The sequence below is a fragment of the Anomaloglossus baeobatrachus genome, chromosome 3 (assembly GCF_048569485.1).
Source record: "Anomaloglossus baeobatrachus isolate aAnoBae1 chromosome 3, aAnoBae1.hap1, whole genome shotgun sequence".
Classification (NCBI taxonomy): Eukaryota; Metazoa; Chordata; class Amphibia; order Anura; family Aromobatidae; genus Anomaloglossus; species Anomaloglossus baeobatrachus.
Genome location: NC_134355.1, coordinates 403,580,193 through 403,597,970, shown reverse-complemented (window position 1 = coordinate 403,597,970; position 17,778 = coordinate 403,580,193). Strand labels below are relative to the sequence as shown.

The 17,778-nt window shown below is 47.4% G+C and overlaps 1 protein-coding gene across 21 annotated transcripts in view; it reads right to left on the bottom strand.

The window, feature by feature from the left end:
• Positions 1–17,778, bottom strand: part of DST (dystonin) — an 879,552-nt gene that overhangs the window by 664,331 nt on the left and 197,443 nt on the right. Inside the window, exon 1 of one of the 21 annotated variants that reach the window (XM_075340280.1) lies at positions 12,570–12,854. The exons of the other annotated variants lie outside the window; for them this stretch is intronic. Coding sequence (XP_075196395.1) covers positions 12,570–12,669 — 100 coding nt within the window. The 5' untranslated portion in view covers positions 12,670–12,854. Of the gene's footprint in view, positions 1–12,569; positions 12,855–17,778 lie in introns of those variants that run through there. 21 annotated transcript variants of the gene reach the window in all.

The window sequence follows — 17,778 nt, the reverse complement described above, 5'->3', positions numbered from 1 at the left end:
TGATGAGACCACCAGCGCCGTCCACCCTGGAGCAGCAAGTGTTCAGGAAGAAAATTAGCTGGGGCTCACCCTCCCTAGATCCAGCCCTATGTCTCAGGCTGTATCGGTAATGTCACGCCATCAGTGCTGCAGTCAATTCCGGGGCTCAGCAGAGATAGAGTGGGTGAGCAATTACTGATATTTCTAAATAATAATTCACTTTAAACTCCTTTAAAGTGAACCTGAAATTTGATAGATTTTGCCCAATCCATGATCAGCATGTATCAGGGGCTGGCTGTATGAACTCAGACAGGTATATTTGACTGAAATATTGCAGCTTTTTAGAGAAAAATATAGTTTAACTGCTGCTGGGGACTGAGCCACAGTGGAGGCTAGTCGGACAGGTGCGTCCTTGGAGGCTTCTCCACATCAGCTGCCCTGAATTTACAAATCTCACATAGGCACACCTGTTACTCGAGGGCAGCGACTGGGGAGAAGCCATTCCAACTAGTCTCCAGTGCTCGGCTTTTAAAGTATGTTTATCTCTAAAACGCTGTAGAATTTCAGTCAAACATATCTTGCTGAGTTCATACAACTTGTGGCTGATATATGCTGCGCGTGGGTTGGGCTGCATGTATCCGCTGTCAGGCTCATATCACATACTGCTACACAACAAGCCAATAGGGATCATACATGAGCACACACATGCGTGTGTGTATGTATGTGTATATATATATATATATATATATATATATATATATTACCCAATTATATAGCACTATTAATACCACATCACCTTACAGACGTGATCATCACTGTCCCTATTGGGGCTCACAATCTAAATCTTTGAAGTGTGGGAAGAAGCCAGAGGAAACCATGCAAACACAGGAAGAACATACAAACTCCTTGTAGATGTTGTCCTTGGTGGGATTTGAACATAGGACCCCAGTGCTGCAAAACTGCAGTATTTCCCCGAAAATAAGCCGAAGGATGATTTTACAGGATTTTTGGAGTAGGCTTGAAATATAAAAGCTACTCCAAAAATAATCCCTAGTTACAGTCAGAGCCAGCGTTAGGAAGACTCAAACTGTGAAATTTCTCAGGGACTCGCTCTCTAAAGGACCCCAGCAATTGTATTCTGAGGTTCAGATTGTTTAAGGACCTTGATTACTTCACAGTCATGTGACCAAATGTCTCTTTATTGCAGAAGTCTAAATGAATTGAACAAGAGACAAGCTGGAATGGAGAGTATGCCATTCTCCTAGGGGTCCCAAGGTTTATATCCTGATAATAACATTGCTTCAGGACCTTTGTGACATCACATCATGTGACAAAAGGTCATTGCAGGAATCTAAAGCTGAAGGGATGTGTGTGTGTGTGTGTCTCTGTGTGCGGGCGGGCGGACGGACAGAGTTTGGAGAGTTATGTTGATGTCCCAGAAATCAGTATGACTATATTTTAATAAATGTTAATTTTTTTTTGTTCAAGAATAAATGTGGATTGTTGTTCATGGAAAAAAATAAGACATCCCCTGAAAAAAAGCCCTTGCACATTTTTAGGAGCAAAAATTAATACAAGACTGTCTTATTTTCGAGGAAACACAGTAACAATGCAAACCACTGAGCCACTGTGCTGCCTCGGCACGGAGGTTGTATATTCTACTCGTGTTTGTGTGGGTTTCCTCCGGGTTCCTCTTACACTCCAAAAACATCCTCATAGGGACGTTAGATTGTGAGCCCCAATGGGGACAGTGATGATAATGTCTGTGAAGCGCTGTGGAGTTAATAGTGCTATATAAGTGAGTAACGTGTATGTTTATATATATATATTTAGATTTATTTATAGAGCGAGAGATCAACAAATACTTTGATGATTACAGAAGACTTGTAAATGCTGACCTTCCAGTACAATGTTGCCATTGAGCAGGCCGTCTAGTAGTAAACGTGAAGACTATGGAAGTACTTTTAGTTGTTCTTTACCGTGTCTGAGTAAAATCATTGTCTTTGCTGCCCCCATGCAAACATATGTGTCTCTGTGGTAAAACGCCCTGTGAGGTCACACTCCTTCCATCTGCGTCCTAGATATGATATAATGCTGATTGTACGGTATAACATGGAGCAGCACAGGATTGTTGCCACTCTTCGCATACAGACACATACATGTACACAGGAGATGATGGCACAGAATTGGAGGACATTTGTAAATAAAGCTATTTACAAAGGATACAGTGCATAGATAAGAAATAAACTGGTTGTAAATGAGTGAATATGTTTTGAGGAAGCTGACCATATCATATATACCGGGTAGCCTGGAAAATCAGTGCATCTGACACCTTGATCTGTAGTGTGCCGGCCGCAGTATCTGATGAACAGTAGATTGTTAGCTGGTGAGATCACCTCCATGTAGTGTCAGCATCTCTAAAAACACACCGGTGATGTCACACTATAGGGACGTCTCTATAGAAAGGCAGAAAGCCTCTGAAAACCTATATAATGTGTTTCCCAGACAGCCAATCTCTCCTTCCAGGTGCAATATTACTATGAATGATTGCAGGCCTGTAGAAGACGGTACCATGTAAGCCAGCAGTATTAATATATGTCAGGAGACCCACAAGGGGTCCAGTTACCCAGGCTTTCCATGCACTCAGCCATTCATTAGGTGGGGACGGCTTTATGGCTTTTATTGGCAGTACTTTTTCCACAAATGAGAAATGCATGACGGGTTGTTAGTAGGTAACATTCATATATATTAAATACAAGGGGGCGGGAAAATGGCTGTATATTTTGGATGTGAAACACTAGACATATATAGGAATGGAACAGAATGGGTCACCCAATGCCCTCCATCCAGTCTAAAAGAACCTATTGTATGGAGCCTTGCCTGAGCTGCCTGCTCCAATCCACAGTGTCATTATAGGCCGAGGCCAGCGCTTAGTGTCATACTCCTCTCACACTAGAAACAAAAGATTTCCGGTCAAGAAAAAAGACATTTTTGTATTTTTTTATTTTATCAGCCTAGTTACCGTATATTCATTACAGCAGGGTCATCTGTTCAGTAACAGGACCAATAGCAGCTATACCATAGTGTGTGGATGATGACCCTGCAGTATTCTCTATGGATAGCTCTTCCTGCCTGACTTTCCTCATCTGCTACTACAGCAATACACTATTTTATGTGTTTTTTTATGAACATACCTTTATTTTGTACCTCTGTATATGTTAGCGAGGCAGGATTAGTCTATGACATCTCATCCCCTAGGCTAGTCTTGCCTTTGATCCTCTAATCACACCTTGCTGATTGTCTCCATAAAATACCCATTCTAGTAGGCACATTGTGCGTACATATGAAATTTCTAACGGTCTGATCATGACTAGGGTGTAAGGAGTGGTAATGAGTGAGCACCACCATGCTCGGGTACTCGTAAAGATCAGACGGACGCTCAGACAGGCTCAACTCAAGCGCTGAGTATAATAGAAGTCATTGGGAAACTTGAGTATTTTTCCGGAAAAATGCTCGAATTCTCCACTGATTTCCATTATACTCCATTATAAGTCGAACCCATCCAAGCATCCGACTGCTCTTTACGAGTACCGTGAACCCACACATTGTACTGCTCGCTCATCACTAGTTAGGAGGTTGTCAATCACACCCAGAGATGTGACTAGAGGATCTGAGCCAGGTCTAATACAGGGGGAGAGATCACAATTGCCCTAGACCTGCCTCGCTTGTATATGTTTGTATATTTTTTTTCCTATTGTATAAAGCATATAACAAGGAGTGGTTCTCTGTTTGCTGGATTTGCACCCCAGCTCCTGGCTGCTTCATTAGCCTCCTTTTTGTTCACCAGCTGATCTTGTAGGTTTTTAAAACCCAGAGAAGATGCCGTGTAGTGTAGGACCCAGCAAAGGAGGTTGCCGTGAAGGGGCGCTGGGCTGGTATTACAATGGCCATTATAATATTCCAAATACCTCCATTTATGTATAAGGTAGAATTTATTTTGTTTTTTCACAGTGTGCGGCTGGAATTTTTTCTCATATTTATACACCATCCAGATACGCACCTTTACAATGTGGACAGGTGCTGCCAGTACGGTTTGGACTCAAGTTAGTACCAGCGTGGGAAACCAGCAAGGGAACCCCCGTTTCATTCTGTTTTTTTCTATTGTATAATGCATATACAGTCATATGAAAAAGTTTGGGCACCCCTATTAATGTTAACCTTTTTTCTTTATAACAATTTAGGTTTTTGCAACAGCTATTTCAGTTTCATATATCTAATAACTGATGGACTCAGTAATATTTGTGGATTGAAATGAGGTTTATTGTACTAACAGAAAATGTGCAATCCGCATTTAAACAAAATTTGAACGGTGCAAAAGTATGGGCACCTCAACATAAAAGTGACATTAATATTTTGTGGATCCTCCTTTTGCAAAAATCACAGCCTCTAGTCGCTTCCTGTAGCTTTTAATGAGTTCTTGGATCCTGGATGAAGGTATATTTCACCATTCCTGTTTACAAAACAATTCCAGTTCAGTTAAGTTTGATGATCGCCGAGCATGGACAGCACGCTTCAAATCATCCCACAGATTTTCAATGATATTCAGGTCTGGGGACTGGGATGGCCATTCCAGAACATTGTAATTGTTCCTCTGCATGAATGCCTGAGTACATTTGGAGCGGTGTTTTGGATCATTGTCTTGCTGAAATATCCATCCCCTGCATAACTTCAACTTCGTCACTGATTCTTGCACATTATTGTCAAGAATCTGCTGATACTGAGTTGAATCCATGTGACCCTCAACGTTAACAAGATTCCCGGTGCCGGCATTGGCCACACAGCCCCAAAGCATGATGGAACCTCCACCAAATTTTACTGCGGGTAGCAAGTGCTTTTCTTGGAATGACGTGTTTTTTTGCCTCCATGCATAACGCCTTTTTGTATGACCAAACAACTCAATCTTTGTTTCATCAGTCCACAGGAGCTTCTTCCAAAATGTAACTGGCTTGTCCAAATGTGCTTTTGCATACCTCAGGCGACTGTTTTTGGCGTGCTTGCAGAAACGGCTTCTTTCGCATCACTCTCCCATACAGCTTCTCCTTGTGCAAAGTGCGCTGTATTGTTGACCGATGCACATTGACACCATCTGCAGCAAGATGATGCTGCAGGTCTTTAGAGGTGGTCTGTGGATTGTCCTTGACTGTTCTCACCATTTGTCTCTGCCTTTCTGATATTTTTCTTGGCCTGCCACTTCTGGGCTTAACAAGAACTGTACCTGTGTTCTTCCATTTCCTTACTATGTTCCTCACAGTGGAAACTGACAGTTTAAATCTCTGAGACAATTTTTTGTATCCTTCCCCTGAACAACTATGTTGAATAATCTTTGTTTTCAGATCATTTGAGAGTTGCTTTGAGGAGCCCATGATGCCACTCTTCATAGGAGATTCAAATAGGAGAGCAACTTGCAAGTGGCCACCTTAAATACCTTTTCTCATGATTGGATACACCTGCCTATGAAGTTCAAAGCTCAATGAGGTTACAAAACCAATTTAGTGTTTTAGTAAGTCAGTAACAAGTAGTTACGAGTGTTCAAATCAAGAAATTGATAAGGGTGCCCATACTTTTGCACTGTTCAAATTTTGTTTAAATGTGGATTGCACATTTTCTGTTAGTACAATAAACCTCATTTCAATCCAGAAATATTACTGAGTCCATCAGTTATTAGATATATGAAACAGAAATAGCTGTTGCAAAACCCCAAATTGTTATAAAGAAAAAAGGTTAACATTAATAGGGGTACCCAAACTTTTTCATATGACTGTAACAGGGAGTAGTGCTCTGTTTGCTGGATTTGCACCCCAGCTCCTGGCTTCTTCATTAGGCTGCTTTCACACATCCGGTTTTAGCAGAGCCGGCCAATGCGGCTCTAAAACCTATGCAACGGATGCGGCGACAATACCGCATCCTTTGCATAAGTTTTTGACATGCGGCCCGTCCGGTTTTGACACTTGCGGCACGCTACTGAGCATGCGCAGTGGAAAAAAACGCATGCGCCGTCCATAGGCATGCATTGCAAATTTCCATAGGTGAGGGATTGAATGAGAATGTCCCAGATGGGAAGCCTCATTGTGCTGGTGCATTTCCATAGGTGAGGGATTGAATGAGAATGCCCCAGATGGGAAGCCTCATTGTGCTGGTGCATTTCCAAAGGTGAGGGATTGAATGAGAATGCCCCAGATGAGAAGCCTCATTGTGCTGGTGCATTTCCATAGGTGAGGGATTGAATGAGAATGTCCCAGATGAGAAGCCTCATTGTGCTGGTGCATTTCCATAGGTGAGGGATTGAATGAGAATGCCCCAGAAGAGAAGCCTCATTGTGCTGGTGCATTTCCATAGGTGAGGGATTGAATGAGAATGCCCCAGATGAGAAGCCTCATTGTGCTGGTGCATTTCCATAGGTGAGGGATTGAATGAGAATGCCCCAGATGGGAAGCCTCATTGTGCTGGTGCATTTCCAAAGGTGAGGGATTGAATGAGAATGCCCCAGATGAGAAGCCTCATTGTGCTGGTGCATTTCCATAGGTGAGGGATTGAATGAGAATGTCCCAGATGGGAAGCCTCATTGTGCTGGTGCATTTCCATAGGTGAGGGATTGAATGAGAATGCCCCAGATGGGAAGCCTCATTGTGCTGGTGCATTTCCATAGGTGAGGGATTGAATGAGAATGCCCCAGATGGGAAGCCTCATTGTGCTGGTGCATTTCCATAGGTGAGGGATTGAATGAGAATGCCCCAGATGGGAAGCCTCATTGTGCTGGTGCATTTCCATAGGGGAGGGATTGAATGAGAATGCCCCAGATGAGAAGCCTCATTGTGCTGGTGCATTTCCATAGGTGGGGGATTGAATGAGAATGCCCCAGATGGGAAGCCTCATTGTGCTGGTGCATTTCCATAGGTGAGGGATTGATTGAGAATGCCCCAGATGGGAAGCCTCATTGTGCTGGTGCATTTCCATAGGGGAGGGATTGAATGAGAATGCCCCAGATGAGAAGCCTCATTGTGCTGGTGCATTTCCATAGGTGAGGGATTGAATGAGAATGCCCCAGATGGGAAGCCTCATTGTGCTGGTGCATTTCCATAGGGGAGGGATTGAATGAGAATGCCCCACATGAGAAGCCTCATTGTGCTGGTGCATTTCCATAGGTGAGGGATTGAATGAGAATGCCCCAGATGAGAAGCCGCATTGTGCTGGTGCATTTCCATAGGTGAGGGATTGAATGAGAATGCCCCAGATGAGAAGCCGCATTGTGCTGGTGCATTTCCATAGGTGAGGGATTGAATGAGAATGCCCCAGATGAGAAGCCGCATTGTGCTGATGCATTTCCATAGGTGAGGGATTGAATGAGAATGCCCCAGATGAGAAGCCTCATTGTGCTGGTGCATTTCCATAGGTGAGGGATTGAATGAGAATGCCCCAGATGAGAAGCCTCATTGTGCTGGTGCATTTCCATAGGTTGGGGATTGAATGAGAATGCCCCAGATGAGAAGCCTCATTGTGCTGGTGCATTTCCATAGGTGAGGGATTGAATGAGAATGCCCCAGATGAGAAGCCTCATTGTGCTTGTGCATCAGAATTCGGGTGCGGGTGCATATGAACATTGTGTGACCCATATTTTATTGTGAAGCTGTGCTCTATTCTCCTACCATACGTCATACATTAGACCGAAGCTGCAGATAAATGGATCACTGGCTGCCCAGAACTGAACATCACTGCTATTCCAGCAGATACAACAGATAAGATAAAGGTCCTGAATGTTTTATCACAACATAAATCATTTACATATCTTGCTACAATTAGAGTGCTCTTCCCAGGAAAATGCAGTCAGCCGCAGGAAAGAAAATGGAACAGTTGACTAATTATTGAAAAGCAACCAAGAAAAATATATTGGGGGAGAGTTCCTAGGTTGTAACTGCACTACAAGGCCCCACCATCTGAGAAAAAAATCACATGTCTACTCCACATATATAATGTTTTTTAGGTCATTTTTACACTTGACCAAGATAAGAGGGTGTAGCTTCACAGAAAAGGTGTGGTTTAAAGGGAATACACGAGAACCATCTGCCCCCAAATTATTTATATGGTCATGTGGCCGTCCGAAAGACGACGTCATACGCACCTTTACATGTGTAACCTATTGCGCTCTCATTTGTAAAAATCCTGTGTTAATTCATATGCAAATGAGGCTTAAGTGCTCTGGGAGTGTTAAGGCTCCTCACAAGCCTCTGCCTGCCTCTATCACTTGCCCAGCCCCACCATCCTCTGCCTGCCCAGCCCCAAAATCCTTTGCCTGCCTGGCTCTACAGCCTGCCTAGCCCCACCATCCTCTGCCTGCCTGGGTCTATCGCCTACCCAGCCCCAACATTCTTTGCCTGCCTAGGTCTATTGTCTGCCCAGCCCCACTATCCTCTGCCTGCGAGGCTCTATCGCCCACCTAGCCATACCATCCTCTGCCTTCTTTGGTCTATCACTTGCCCAGCCCCACCATCCTCTCCCCGCCTGGCCTGTATCGCCTACCTAGCCCCATCATACTGTGCCTACTTGGCTCTTTTGTGGGTCCAGCTCCACCATCCTCTGTCTTCTTGGCACTAACGCCTACCCAGCCCTATCATACTTTGCCTTCTTGGCTCTTTCACCTGCCCAGCCCCACCATCCTCTGCCTGCCTGCTCAACTGCTTGCCCAGCCCCACCATCCTCTGCCTGCCTGGCGTTATCGCCTGCTCAGCCCCTCCATCCTATGCCTTCTTGGCTCTTTCACCTGCCCAGCCCCACCATCCTCTGCCTGCCTGGGTCTATCGCCTACCCAGCCCCAACATTCTTTGCCTGCCTAGGTCTATTGTCTGCCCAGCCCCACTATCCTCTGCCTGCGAGGCTCTATCGCCCACCCAGCCATACCATCCTCTGCCTTCTTTGGTCTATCACTTGCCCAGCCCCACCATCCTCTCCCGCCTGGCCTGTATCGCCTACCTAGCCCCATCATACTGTGCCTACTTGGCTCTTTTGTGGGTCCAGCTCCACCATCCTCTGTCTTCTTGGCACTAACGCCTACCCAGCCCTATCATACTTTGCCTTCTTGGCTCTTTCACCTGCCCAGACCCACCATCCTCTGCCTGCCTGCTCAACTGCTTGCCCAGCCCCACCATCCTCTGCCTGCCTGGCGTTATCGCCTGCTCAGCCCCTCCATCCTATGCCTTCTTGGCTCTTTCACCTGCCCAGCCCCACCATCCTCTGCCTGCCTGCTCAACTGCCTGCCCAGCCCCACCATCCTCTGCCTGGCTGCTCAACTGCCTGCCCAGCCCCACCATCCTCTGCCTGCCTGGCTTTATCGCCTACTCAGCCCCTCCATCCTATGCCTTCTTGGCTCTTTCACCTACCCAGCCCCACCATCCTCTGCCTTCTTGGCTTTCGCCTGCCCAGCTTCACCATCCTCTGCCTTCTTGGCTCTATCCCCTGCCCAGCCCAACCATCCTCTGTCTGCCTTTCTCCATCGCCTGTGCAGCCTCACTATCCCCTGCCTGCCTGGCTCTATTGCTATCCAGCTCCACCATCCTCTGCCTGCCTGACTCTATTGTCTGCCCAGCCCCACCATCCTCTGCCTGGTTGGCTCAATCCACTGCCTAGCACCATTTTCCTCTGACTGTGTAGTGAATCCAGTGGGTCGGAGAATGGTGGCAGTAGAGGCAGAGGCTTGGGAGGTGCCTTGACACTCCCAGAGCTCTTAAGCCTCATTTGCATATGAATTAAACAGCAAGTTTTAAGTTAACGAGAAGCAGATCTGCTAAGGTATGTATGGCATGATCCTTCAGAGAGCCACGTGACTATATAAAAATAATGAGGGGGAGGTGGGTGTCATTGTGACAGATGCCCTTTAATGTGTGCCATTGTGCACTTACATTTTGCTCCAAGTTTGTGCCACAAAGTAATGTAACAAGAAGATGATGTACACAAAATGCACTAAATTTATCATCCAGAGTGAGGGGCGCCTTATCTAAGTGTACACGGTCTAAAAATCAGTTTTACTAATGTAAAAATGATTATCAGCAAGATATCACATGACCTGAGATAGCCACACATCTATGTGCCAACCTGCCATCCAAACCGCTCTTGCTTTGTTCGTGTGCAACAATGTAGCAGATTTCTATCCCCATTATTCCAAACAACCACAAACACCTGTAAAATATGATGATATTATATAACAATCCTACAACATGAATGAAGGTCCAGGGATCACAAAGGGTTGAAGAAGGGTTAAAATGAGACCGTCTCTACATGCACACATCAGTAGGTATTATATGGGCACCTCAGAATGGTAGATGCCCCCACATCTCACCACACTCAGCCCCCTGTACTCTGTAATAACAAAGCCAACAATGGATGGGGTGGTATGGGGTACGAGGACACCTGCCAGTGATACCTGCCCAATACATGCCAATATACTGTGTGCAGAAAGGAAGTCGAAAAGTGGCGACTGCACTGCCCATCAGGATAAGAGCGCGAGACAAAGCGCCCAGCAAACGAAGATCTGCAGCTGAAATCCCATTGTAGAAAGCTGATCCCGAGCACGAAGATGAGAAGCTTGGTAATCTCCGGAGCCACACTGGCAACAAGAAAAGGGCAGGGTCTGTGCTGAGCTGCAGGCAGCGGGATCATAAGACTATAAGGCCATTAGCCTCCAGACATATGGGCACCGTGGGCACATAGCTGGGCACACACATAGCCTCCAGACACACAGGTATCGTGGGCACATAGCCGGGCACACACATAGCCTCCAGACACATGGGCATATAGCCGGGCACACACAGCCTCCAGACACATGGGCATCGTGGGCACAAAGCCTCCAGACACATTGGCACCGTGGGCACACACACATAGCTGACAGACACATGGGCACATAGCCGGGCACACACACATAGCTGACAGATACAGGGGCACCTGGGCACATAGCCGGGCACACACATAGCTGACATATACATGGGCACATAGCAGGGCACACATATAGCCTCCAGATACATGGGCACATAGCCGGGCACACACATAGGCTCCAGACACATGGGCACATAGCCGGGCACACACATAGCCGGGCACACACATGGGCACATAGCCGGGCATACACATAGCCTCCAGATACATGGGCACATAGTCGGGCACACACATAGCTTCCAGACACATGGGCCCATAGCCAGGCACACACATGGGCACACACATAGCCGGGCACATACATGGGCACATAGTCGGGCACACACATAGCCGGGCACACACATAGCCGGGCACACACATAGCCTCCAGATACATGGGCACATAGCCGGGCACACACATAGCTGGGCACACACATAGCCGGGCACACACATAGCCTCCATATACATGGGCACATAGTCGGGCACACACATAGCCTCCAGATACATGGGCACATAGCCGGGCACACACATAGCTGGGCACACACATAGCCTCCAGATACATGGGCACATAGCCGGGCTCACACATAGCCGGGCACACACATAGCCGGGCACACACATAGCCGGGCACACGCCTAGCCTCCAGATACATGGGCACATAGCCGGGCACACACATAGCCTCCAGATACATGGGCACATAGCCGGGCACACACATAGCCGGGCACACACATAGCCTCCAGATACATGGGCACATAGCCGGGCACACACATAGCCGGGCACACACATAGCCTCCAGATACATGGGCACATAGCCGGGCACACACATAGCTGGGCACACACATAGCCGGGCACACACATAGCCTCCATATACATGGGCACATAGTCGGGCACACACATAGCCTCCAGATACATGGGCACATAGCCGGGCACACACATAGCTGGGCACACACATAGCCTCCAGATACATGGGCACATAGCCGGGCTCACACATAGCCGGGCACACACATAGCCGGGCACACACATAGCCGGGCACACGCCTAGCCTCCAGATACATGGGCACATAGCCGGGCACACACATAGCCTCCAGATACATGGGCACATAGCCGGGCACACACATAGCCGGGCACACACATAGCCGGGCACACACATAGCCTCCAGATACATGGGCACATAGCCGGGCACACACATAGCCGGGCACACACATAGCCTCCAGATACATGGGCACATAGCCGGGCACACACATAGCCGGGCACACACATAGCCTCCAGATACATGGGCACATAGCCGGGCACACACATAGCCGGGCACACACATAGCCGGGCACACACATAGCCTCCAGATACATGGGCACATAGCCGGGCACACACATAGCCGGGCACACACATAGCCTCCAGATACATGGGCACATAGCCGGGCACACACATAGCCGGGCACACACATAGCCGGGCACACGCCTAGCCTCCAGATACATGGGCACATAGGCAGGCTCTGTACCATGCTGCGCTAGTAATGGCCAGATTGCGGGCGGCAGATGCAGTGTGGATGGCAGCTGTGTGCCAGGCTGGGCTGCCTGATCTGCAGTAACTGACACTGGCTATTTTCGGTGAGTGCCCTTCTCCCCGCGCTGCCCCCATGCCAGTACCTTTATATCTCTCCAGCACGTCCTCATAGGCCTGCAGGTATTCCTGCTCCTCAGTGCGGGGCCGCGGGGACGACGAGGCACTCGCCATATAATAAGCCATGGCTGAACTTTGCGCACCGGCTCCGGGACCACTGTCCACCAGCAGCACAGACAATCTGAGGTGAGGGGCGGAGGAGGGCCGGGGAGCAGCTCCTGGTAACGCCCAGTCTGTGCTGGCCCCCGCCCGTCCCACACTGAGCAGGGTCCCAGCTGTCACAGGACTTCTCCGGGGTCTCACTGACAGCCTGGGCGGTGTCCGGGGCATTACACAGCTCTTCTCTGAAACCCCCCTCTTCTGCGATGCTGATAGTACCGCCCACAGCTATAAAATGCTGCGAGCTGAAGCCAGCCCCTCACTGGTGCTACTGGAAGCATCTCTTCAGACAGCTACTGTCAGAGACCTGAGGAGACTGAGTCAGCTCCGCCACTGCGTGTGTCAGCGCCATTAGGCAGGAAAGGCCCTCATGTAATGAAGGAGAAAGCAGGACTGGGAGCTGTCCATGGCCACCACTGCAATGCACGTACACACACACCACAGCCCTGTACAGTACACACATACCACAGCTCTGTACAGTACACACACACCACAGCTCTGTACAGTACACACACACACCACAGCCCTGTACAGTACACACATACCACAGCTCTGTACAGTACACACACACCACAGCTCTGTACAGTACACACACCACAGCTCTGTACAGTACACACACACACCACAGCCCTGTACAATACACACACACCACAGCTCTGTACAGTACACACACACCACAGCCCTGTACAGTACACACACCACAGCCCTGTACAGTACACACACCACAGCTCTGTACAGTACACACACACCACAGCCCTGTACAGTACACACACCACAGCTCTGTACAGTACACACACACCACAGCTCTGTACAGTACACACACACACCACAGCTCTGTACAGTACACAGACACCACAGCTCTGTACAATACACACACACCACAGCTCTGTACAGTACAGACACACTACAGCTATGTACAGCACACACACACCACAGCTCTGTACAGTACACACACCACAGCTCTGTACAGTACACACACCACAGCTCTGTACAGTACGCACACACACCACAGCTCTGTACAGTACACACACACACACACCACAGCTCTGTACAGTACACACACACCACAGCCCTGTACAGTACACACACACCACAGCTCTGTACAGTACACACACACACCACAGCCCTGTACAGTACACACACACCACAGCTCTGTACAGTACACACACACCACAGCTCTGTACAGTACACACACCACAGCTCTGTACAGTACACACACACACCACAGCCCTGTACAGTACACAGACACCACAGCTCTGTACAATACACACACACCACAGCTCTGTACAGTACAGACACACTACAGCTATGTACAGCACACACACACCACAGCTCTGTACAGTACACACACCACAGCTCTGTACAGTACACACACCACAGCTCTGTACAGTACGCACACACACCACAGCTCTGTACAGTACACACACACACACCACAGCTCTGTACAGTACACACACACCACAGCCCTGTACAGTACACACACACCACAGCTCTGTACAGTACACACACACACCACAGCCCTGTACAGTACACACACACCACAGCTCTGTACAGTACACACACACCACAGCTCTGTACAGTACACACACACACCACAGCTCTGTACAGTACACACACACCACAGCCCTGTACAGTACACACACACCACAGCTCTGTACAGTACACACACACACCACAGCTCTGTATAGTACACACACCACAGCTCTGTACAGTACACACACACCACAGCTCTGTACAGTACACACACCACAGCTCTGTACAGTACACACACACCACAGCTCTGTACAGTACACACACACACCACAGCTCTGTACAGTACACACACACACCACAGCTCTGTACAGTACACACACACCACAGCTCTGTACAGTACACACACACCACAGCTCTGTACAGTACATACACCACAGCTCTGTACAGTACACACACCACAGCTCTGTACAGTACACACGCACAGCACCCCCTGTACAGTAAACACACCAGAGCCCTGTACAGTAAACACATACTACAGCCCTGTACAGTACACACACACAAATAGCAGCCCCATACAGTACAGTACACACACCCGCAGCCCTGTACAGTACACACACACCACAGCTCTGTACAGTACACACACACACCACAGCTCTGTACAGTACACACACACACCACAGCTCTGTACAGTACACACACACCACAGCTCTGTACAGTACATACACCACAGCTCTGTACAGTACACACACCACAGCTCTGTACAGTACACACGCACAGCACCCCCTGTACAGTAAACACACCAGAGCCCTGTACAGTAAACACATACTACAGCCCTGTACAGTACACACACACAAATAGCAGCCCCATACAGTACAGTACACACACCCGCAGCCCTGTACAGTACACACACACACACACACTGCAGCCCCATACAGTACACCCACACCCCTTAGCCCCGTACAGTACACACATACCTCAGCCCTGTACAGTACACACATACCTCAGCCCTGTACAATACACACACACACACACCACAGCTCTGTACAGTACACACATACCTCAGCCCTATACAGTACACACATACCTCAGCCCTGTACAGTACACACATACCTCAGCCCTGTACAATACACACATACCTCAGCCCTGTACAATACACACATACCTCAGCCCTGTACAATACACACACACACACACCACAGCTCTGTACAGTACACACATACCTCAGCCCTATACAGTACACACATACCTCAGCCCTGTACAGTACACACACACCTCAGCCCTGTACAGTACACACATACCTCAGCCCTGTACAGTACACACACACTGCAGCCCCATACAGTACACCCACACCCATTAGCCCCGTACAGTACACACATACCTCAGCCCTGTACAGTACACACATACCTCAGCCCTGTACAATACACACACACACACACCACAGCTCTGTACAGTACACACATACCTCAGCCCTATACAGTACACACATACCTCAGCCCTGTACAGTACACACATACCTCAGCCCTGTACAATACACACATACCTCAGCCCTGTACAATACACACACACACACACCACAGCTCTGTACAGTACACACATACCTCAGCCCTATACAGTACACACATACCTCAGCCCTGTACAGTACACACATACCTCAGCCCTGTACAGTACACACATACCTCAGCCCTGTACAGTACACACACACTGCAGCCCCATACAGTACACCCACACCCATTAGCCCCGTACAGTACACACACACACACACACTGCAGCCCCGTACAGTACACACACACACTGCAGCCCTGTACAGTACACACATACCTCAGGGTAGAGGTGTCATACATCCAAGTGACTGCTGCAGCCAATCACTGGCTTCAGTACTTTGCATGCCATACATACAGACATCATCATTGATTGACTGTAGCGGTACCGTGGATGTATGTGACATCATCCCATAGTACAATGACTGTCGTTGGCCACATTTCCCACTGTAAGGCCTTTTTTTCATGTCAGTTTTCACGACTAGAATAAGTACCCAATTAGACTATGGGGTACACAAGAAAAAACACATTTTTGTTTCCGAGTCATGGATTTAACTCACCTATGCAAATACAGTGGAACCTTGGTTTAAGAGTAACTTGGTTTGAGAGCGTTTTGCAAGACAAGCAAAGCTTTTTACAAATTTGTAATTTGGTTTAAGAGCAAAGATTTGCAAGAAGAGCAAATACTCACCGTGCACACTTCCAGTACTGTCCGTTCACCATGCTCTGACCCGCTCTGGAGGTAACTTTCTGTACATATATACTGTATACAGTATACAGTACAGTATATACTATATAGCATGTCTATCAATTTGCATTTGTGGATACAGTATTGTACTTTCTTTCTGCTAACCAGTGCAGCACATTGCTTATACTGTACTTCCCGCACATCAACAATTCTATTGTAAGCTAAAGTGAGGTTAAATTGGCCTTATATGTTTTTTACTGTCCTGTACAGTATTTTGTATTAGTATACTGTAATAATTCTATATGAATACAGTACATTATTTTGTATTACTGCAATAAGTTTGTATAAATACAGTAAATATTTTTGGGCTTTGGAACGAATTGTCTGTGTTTCAAGTATTTCCTATGGGAAAATTCGCTTTGATCTAAGATTAATGCGGTTTAAGACCGCACTCCCGGAACCAATTATGCTCATAATCCAAGGTTCCACTGTATATGAAAAAATAAATAACACAGCTCACATATATCACTCTGATGTCATATCTTTACTTTATAAGGGCAAGTTCAAACTTGAAAAATCATCTTTTTTATATATAGAATGTCCAATTTTGCACCAGCATTACCGTCCATGTGTCGCCCCTATGCCCGTTTTTGCAACCATATGACATCCATTTTTACAACAATGGCCACAAATAGGATCCAGCACACTGATGAAAAACGATTCTTTGTTTCTCATATGAAAAAAGATCTCTTTATTAATTCTGGTTCCAGCACAGGATGATTTTTTCTAGAAATACCTAAAAACAGTGGATTACTTGGAGGGCGACATATAATTGTCCTTTAATTATTGAAAACACAGATTGTGAATATTGTAGTGTAGCTGCAGAAATACCTTTCACCAAGGATAAATGAGTGGGAAATACAATAGCACATCCCAGATTTGTTTCCATATACAATTAGTCAGCCTCACCCAAGGAAATACTGGGAAGTGCAGCCATGGAAAATACCTCCCATACGCTCACAGCCATCCTACTAAACAGAGGGGAACTCCATGCCAAGCATCACAGGTGCAGTGCCATGAGGCAGATCCACTGCCACAAATGAAAGAGAGCCCCTCATATATTAATAATAGCACATGGCTAAATTCCCTATTCCACATTCAGGTTGGCGGGACATAGTACAAAGTGTAGTAACCAAATAAGACCAGTTAGAAGTGTAATTGATGAACACGTACACTAGCTCCCACCAGCTTTCCTCATATTTAGTGATGAGTGAGCACTACCATGCTCAGCAGCAGTCGGACATTGGCGGGAAATCTTCTGGAAAAATGCTCAAGTGCCCAATTAACTTCCATTATACTCGGGTACTCAAGTCGTGC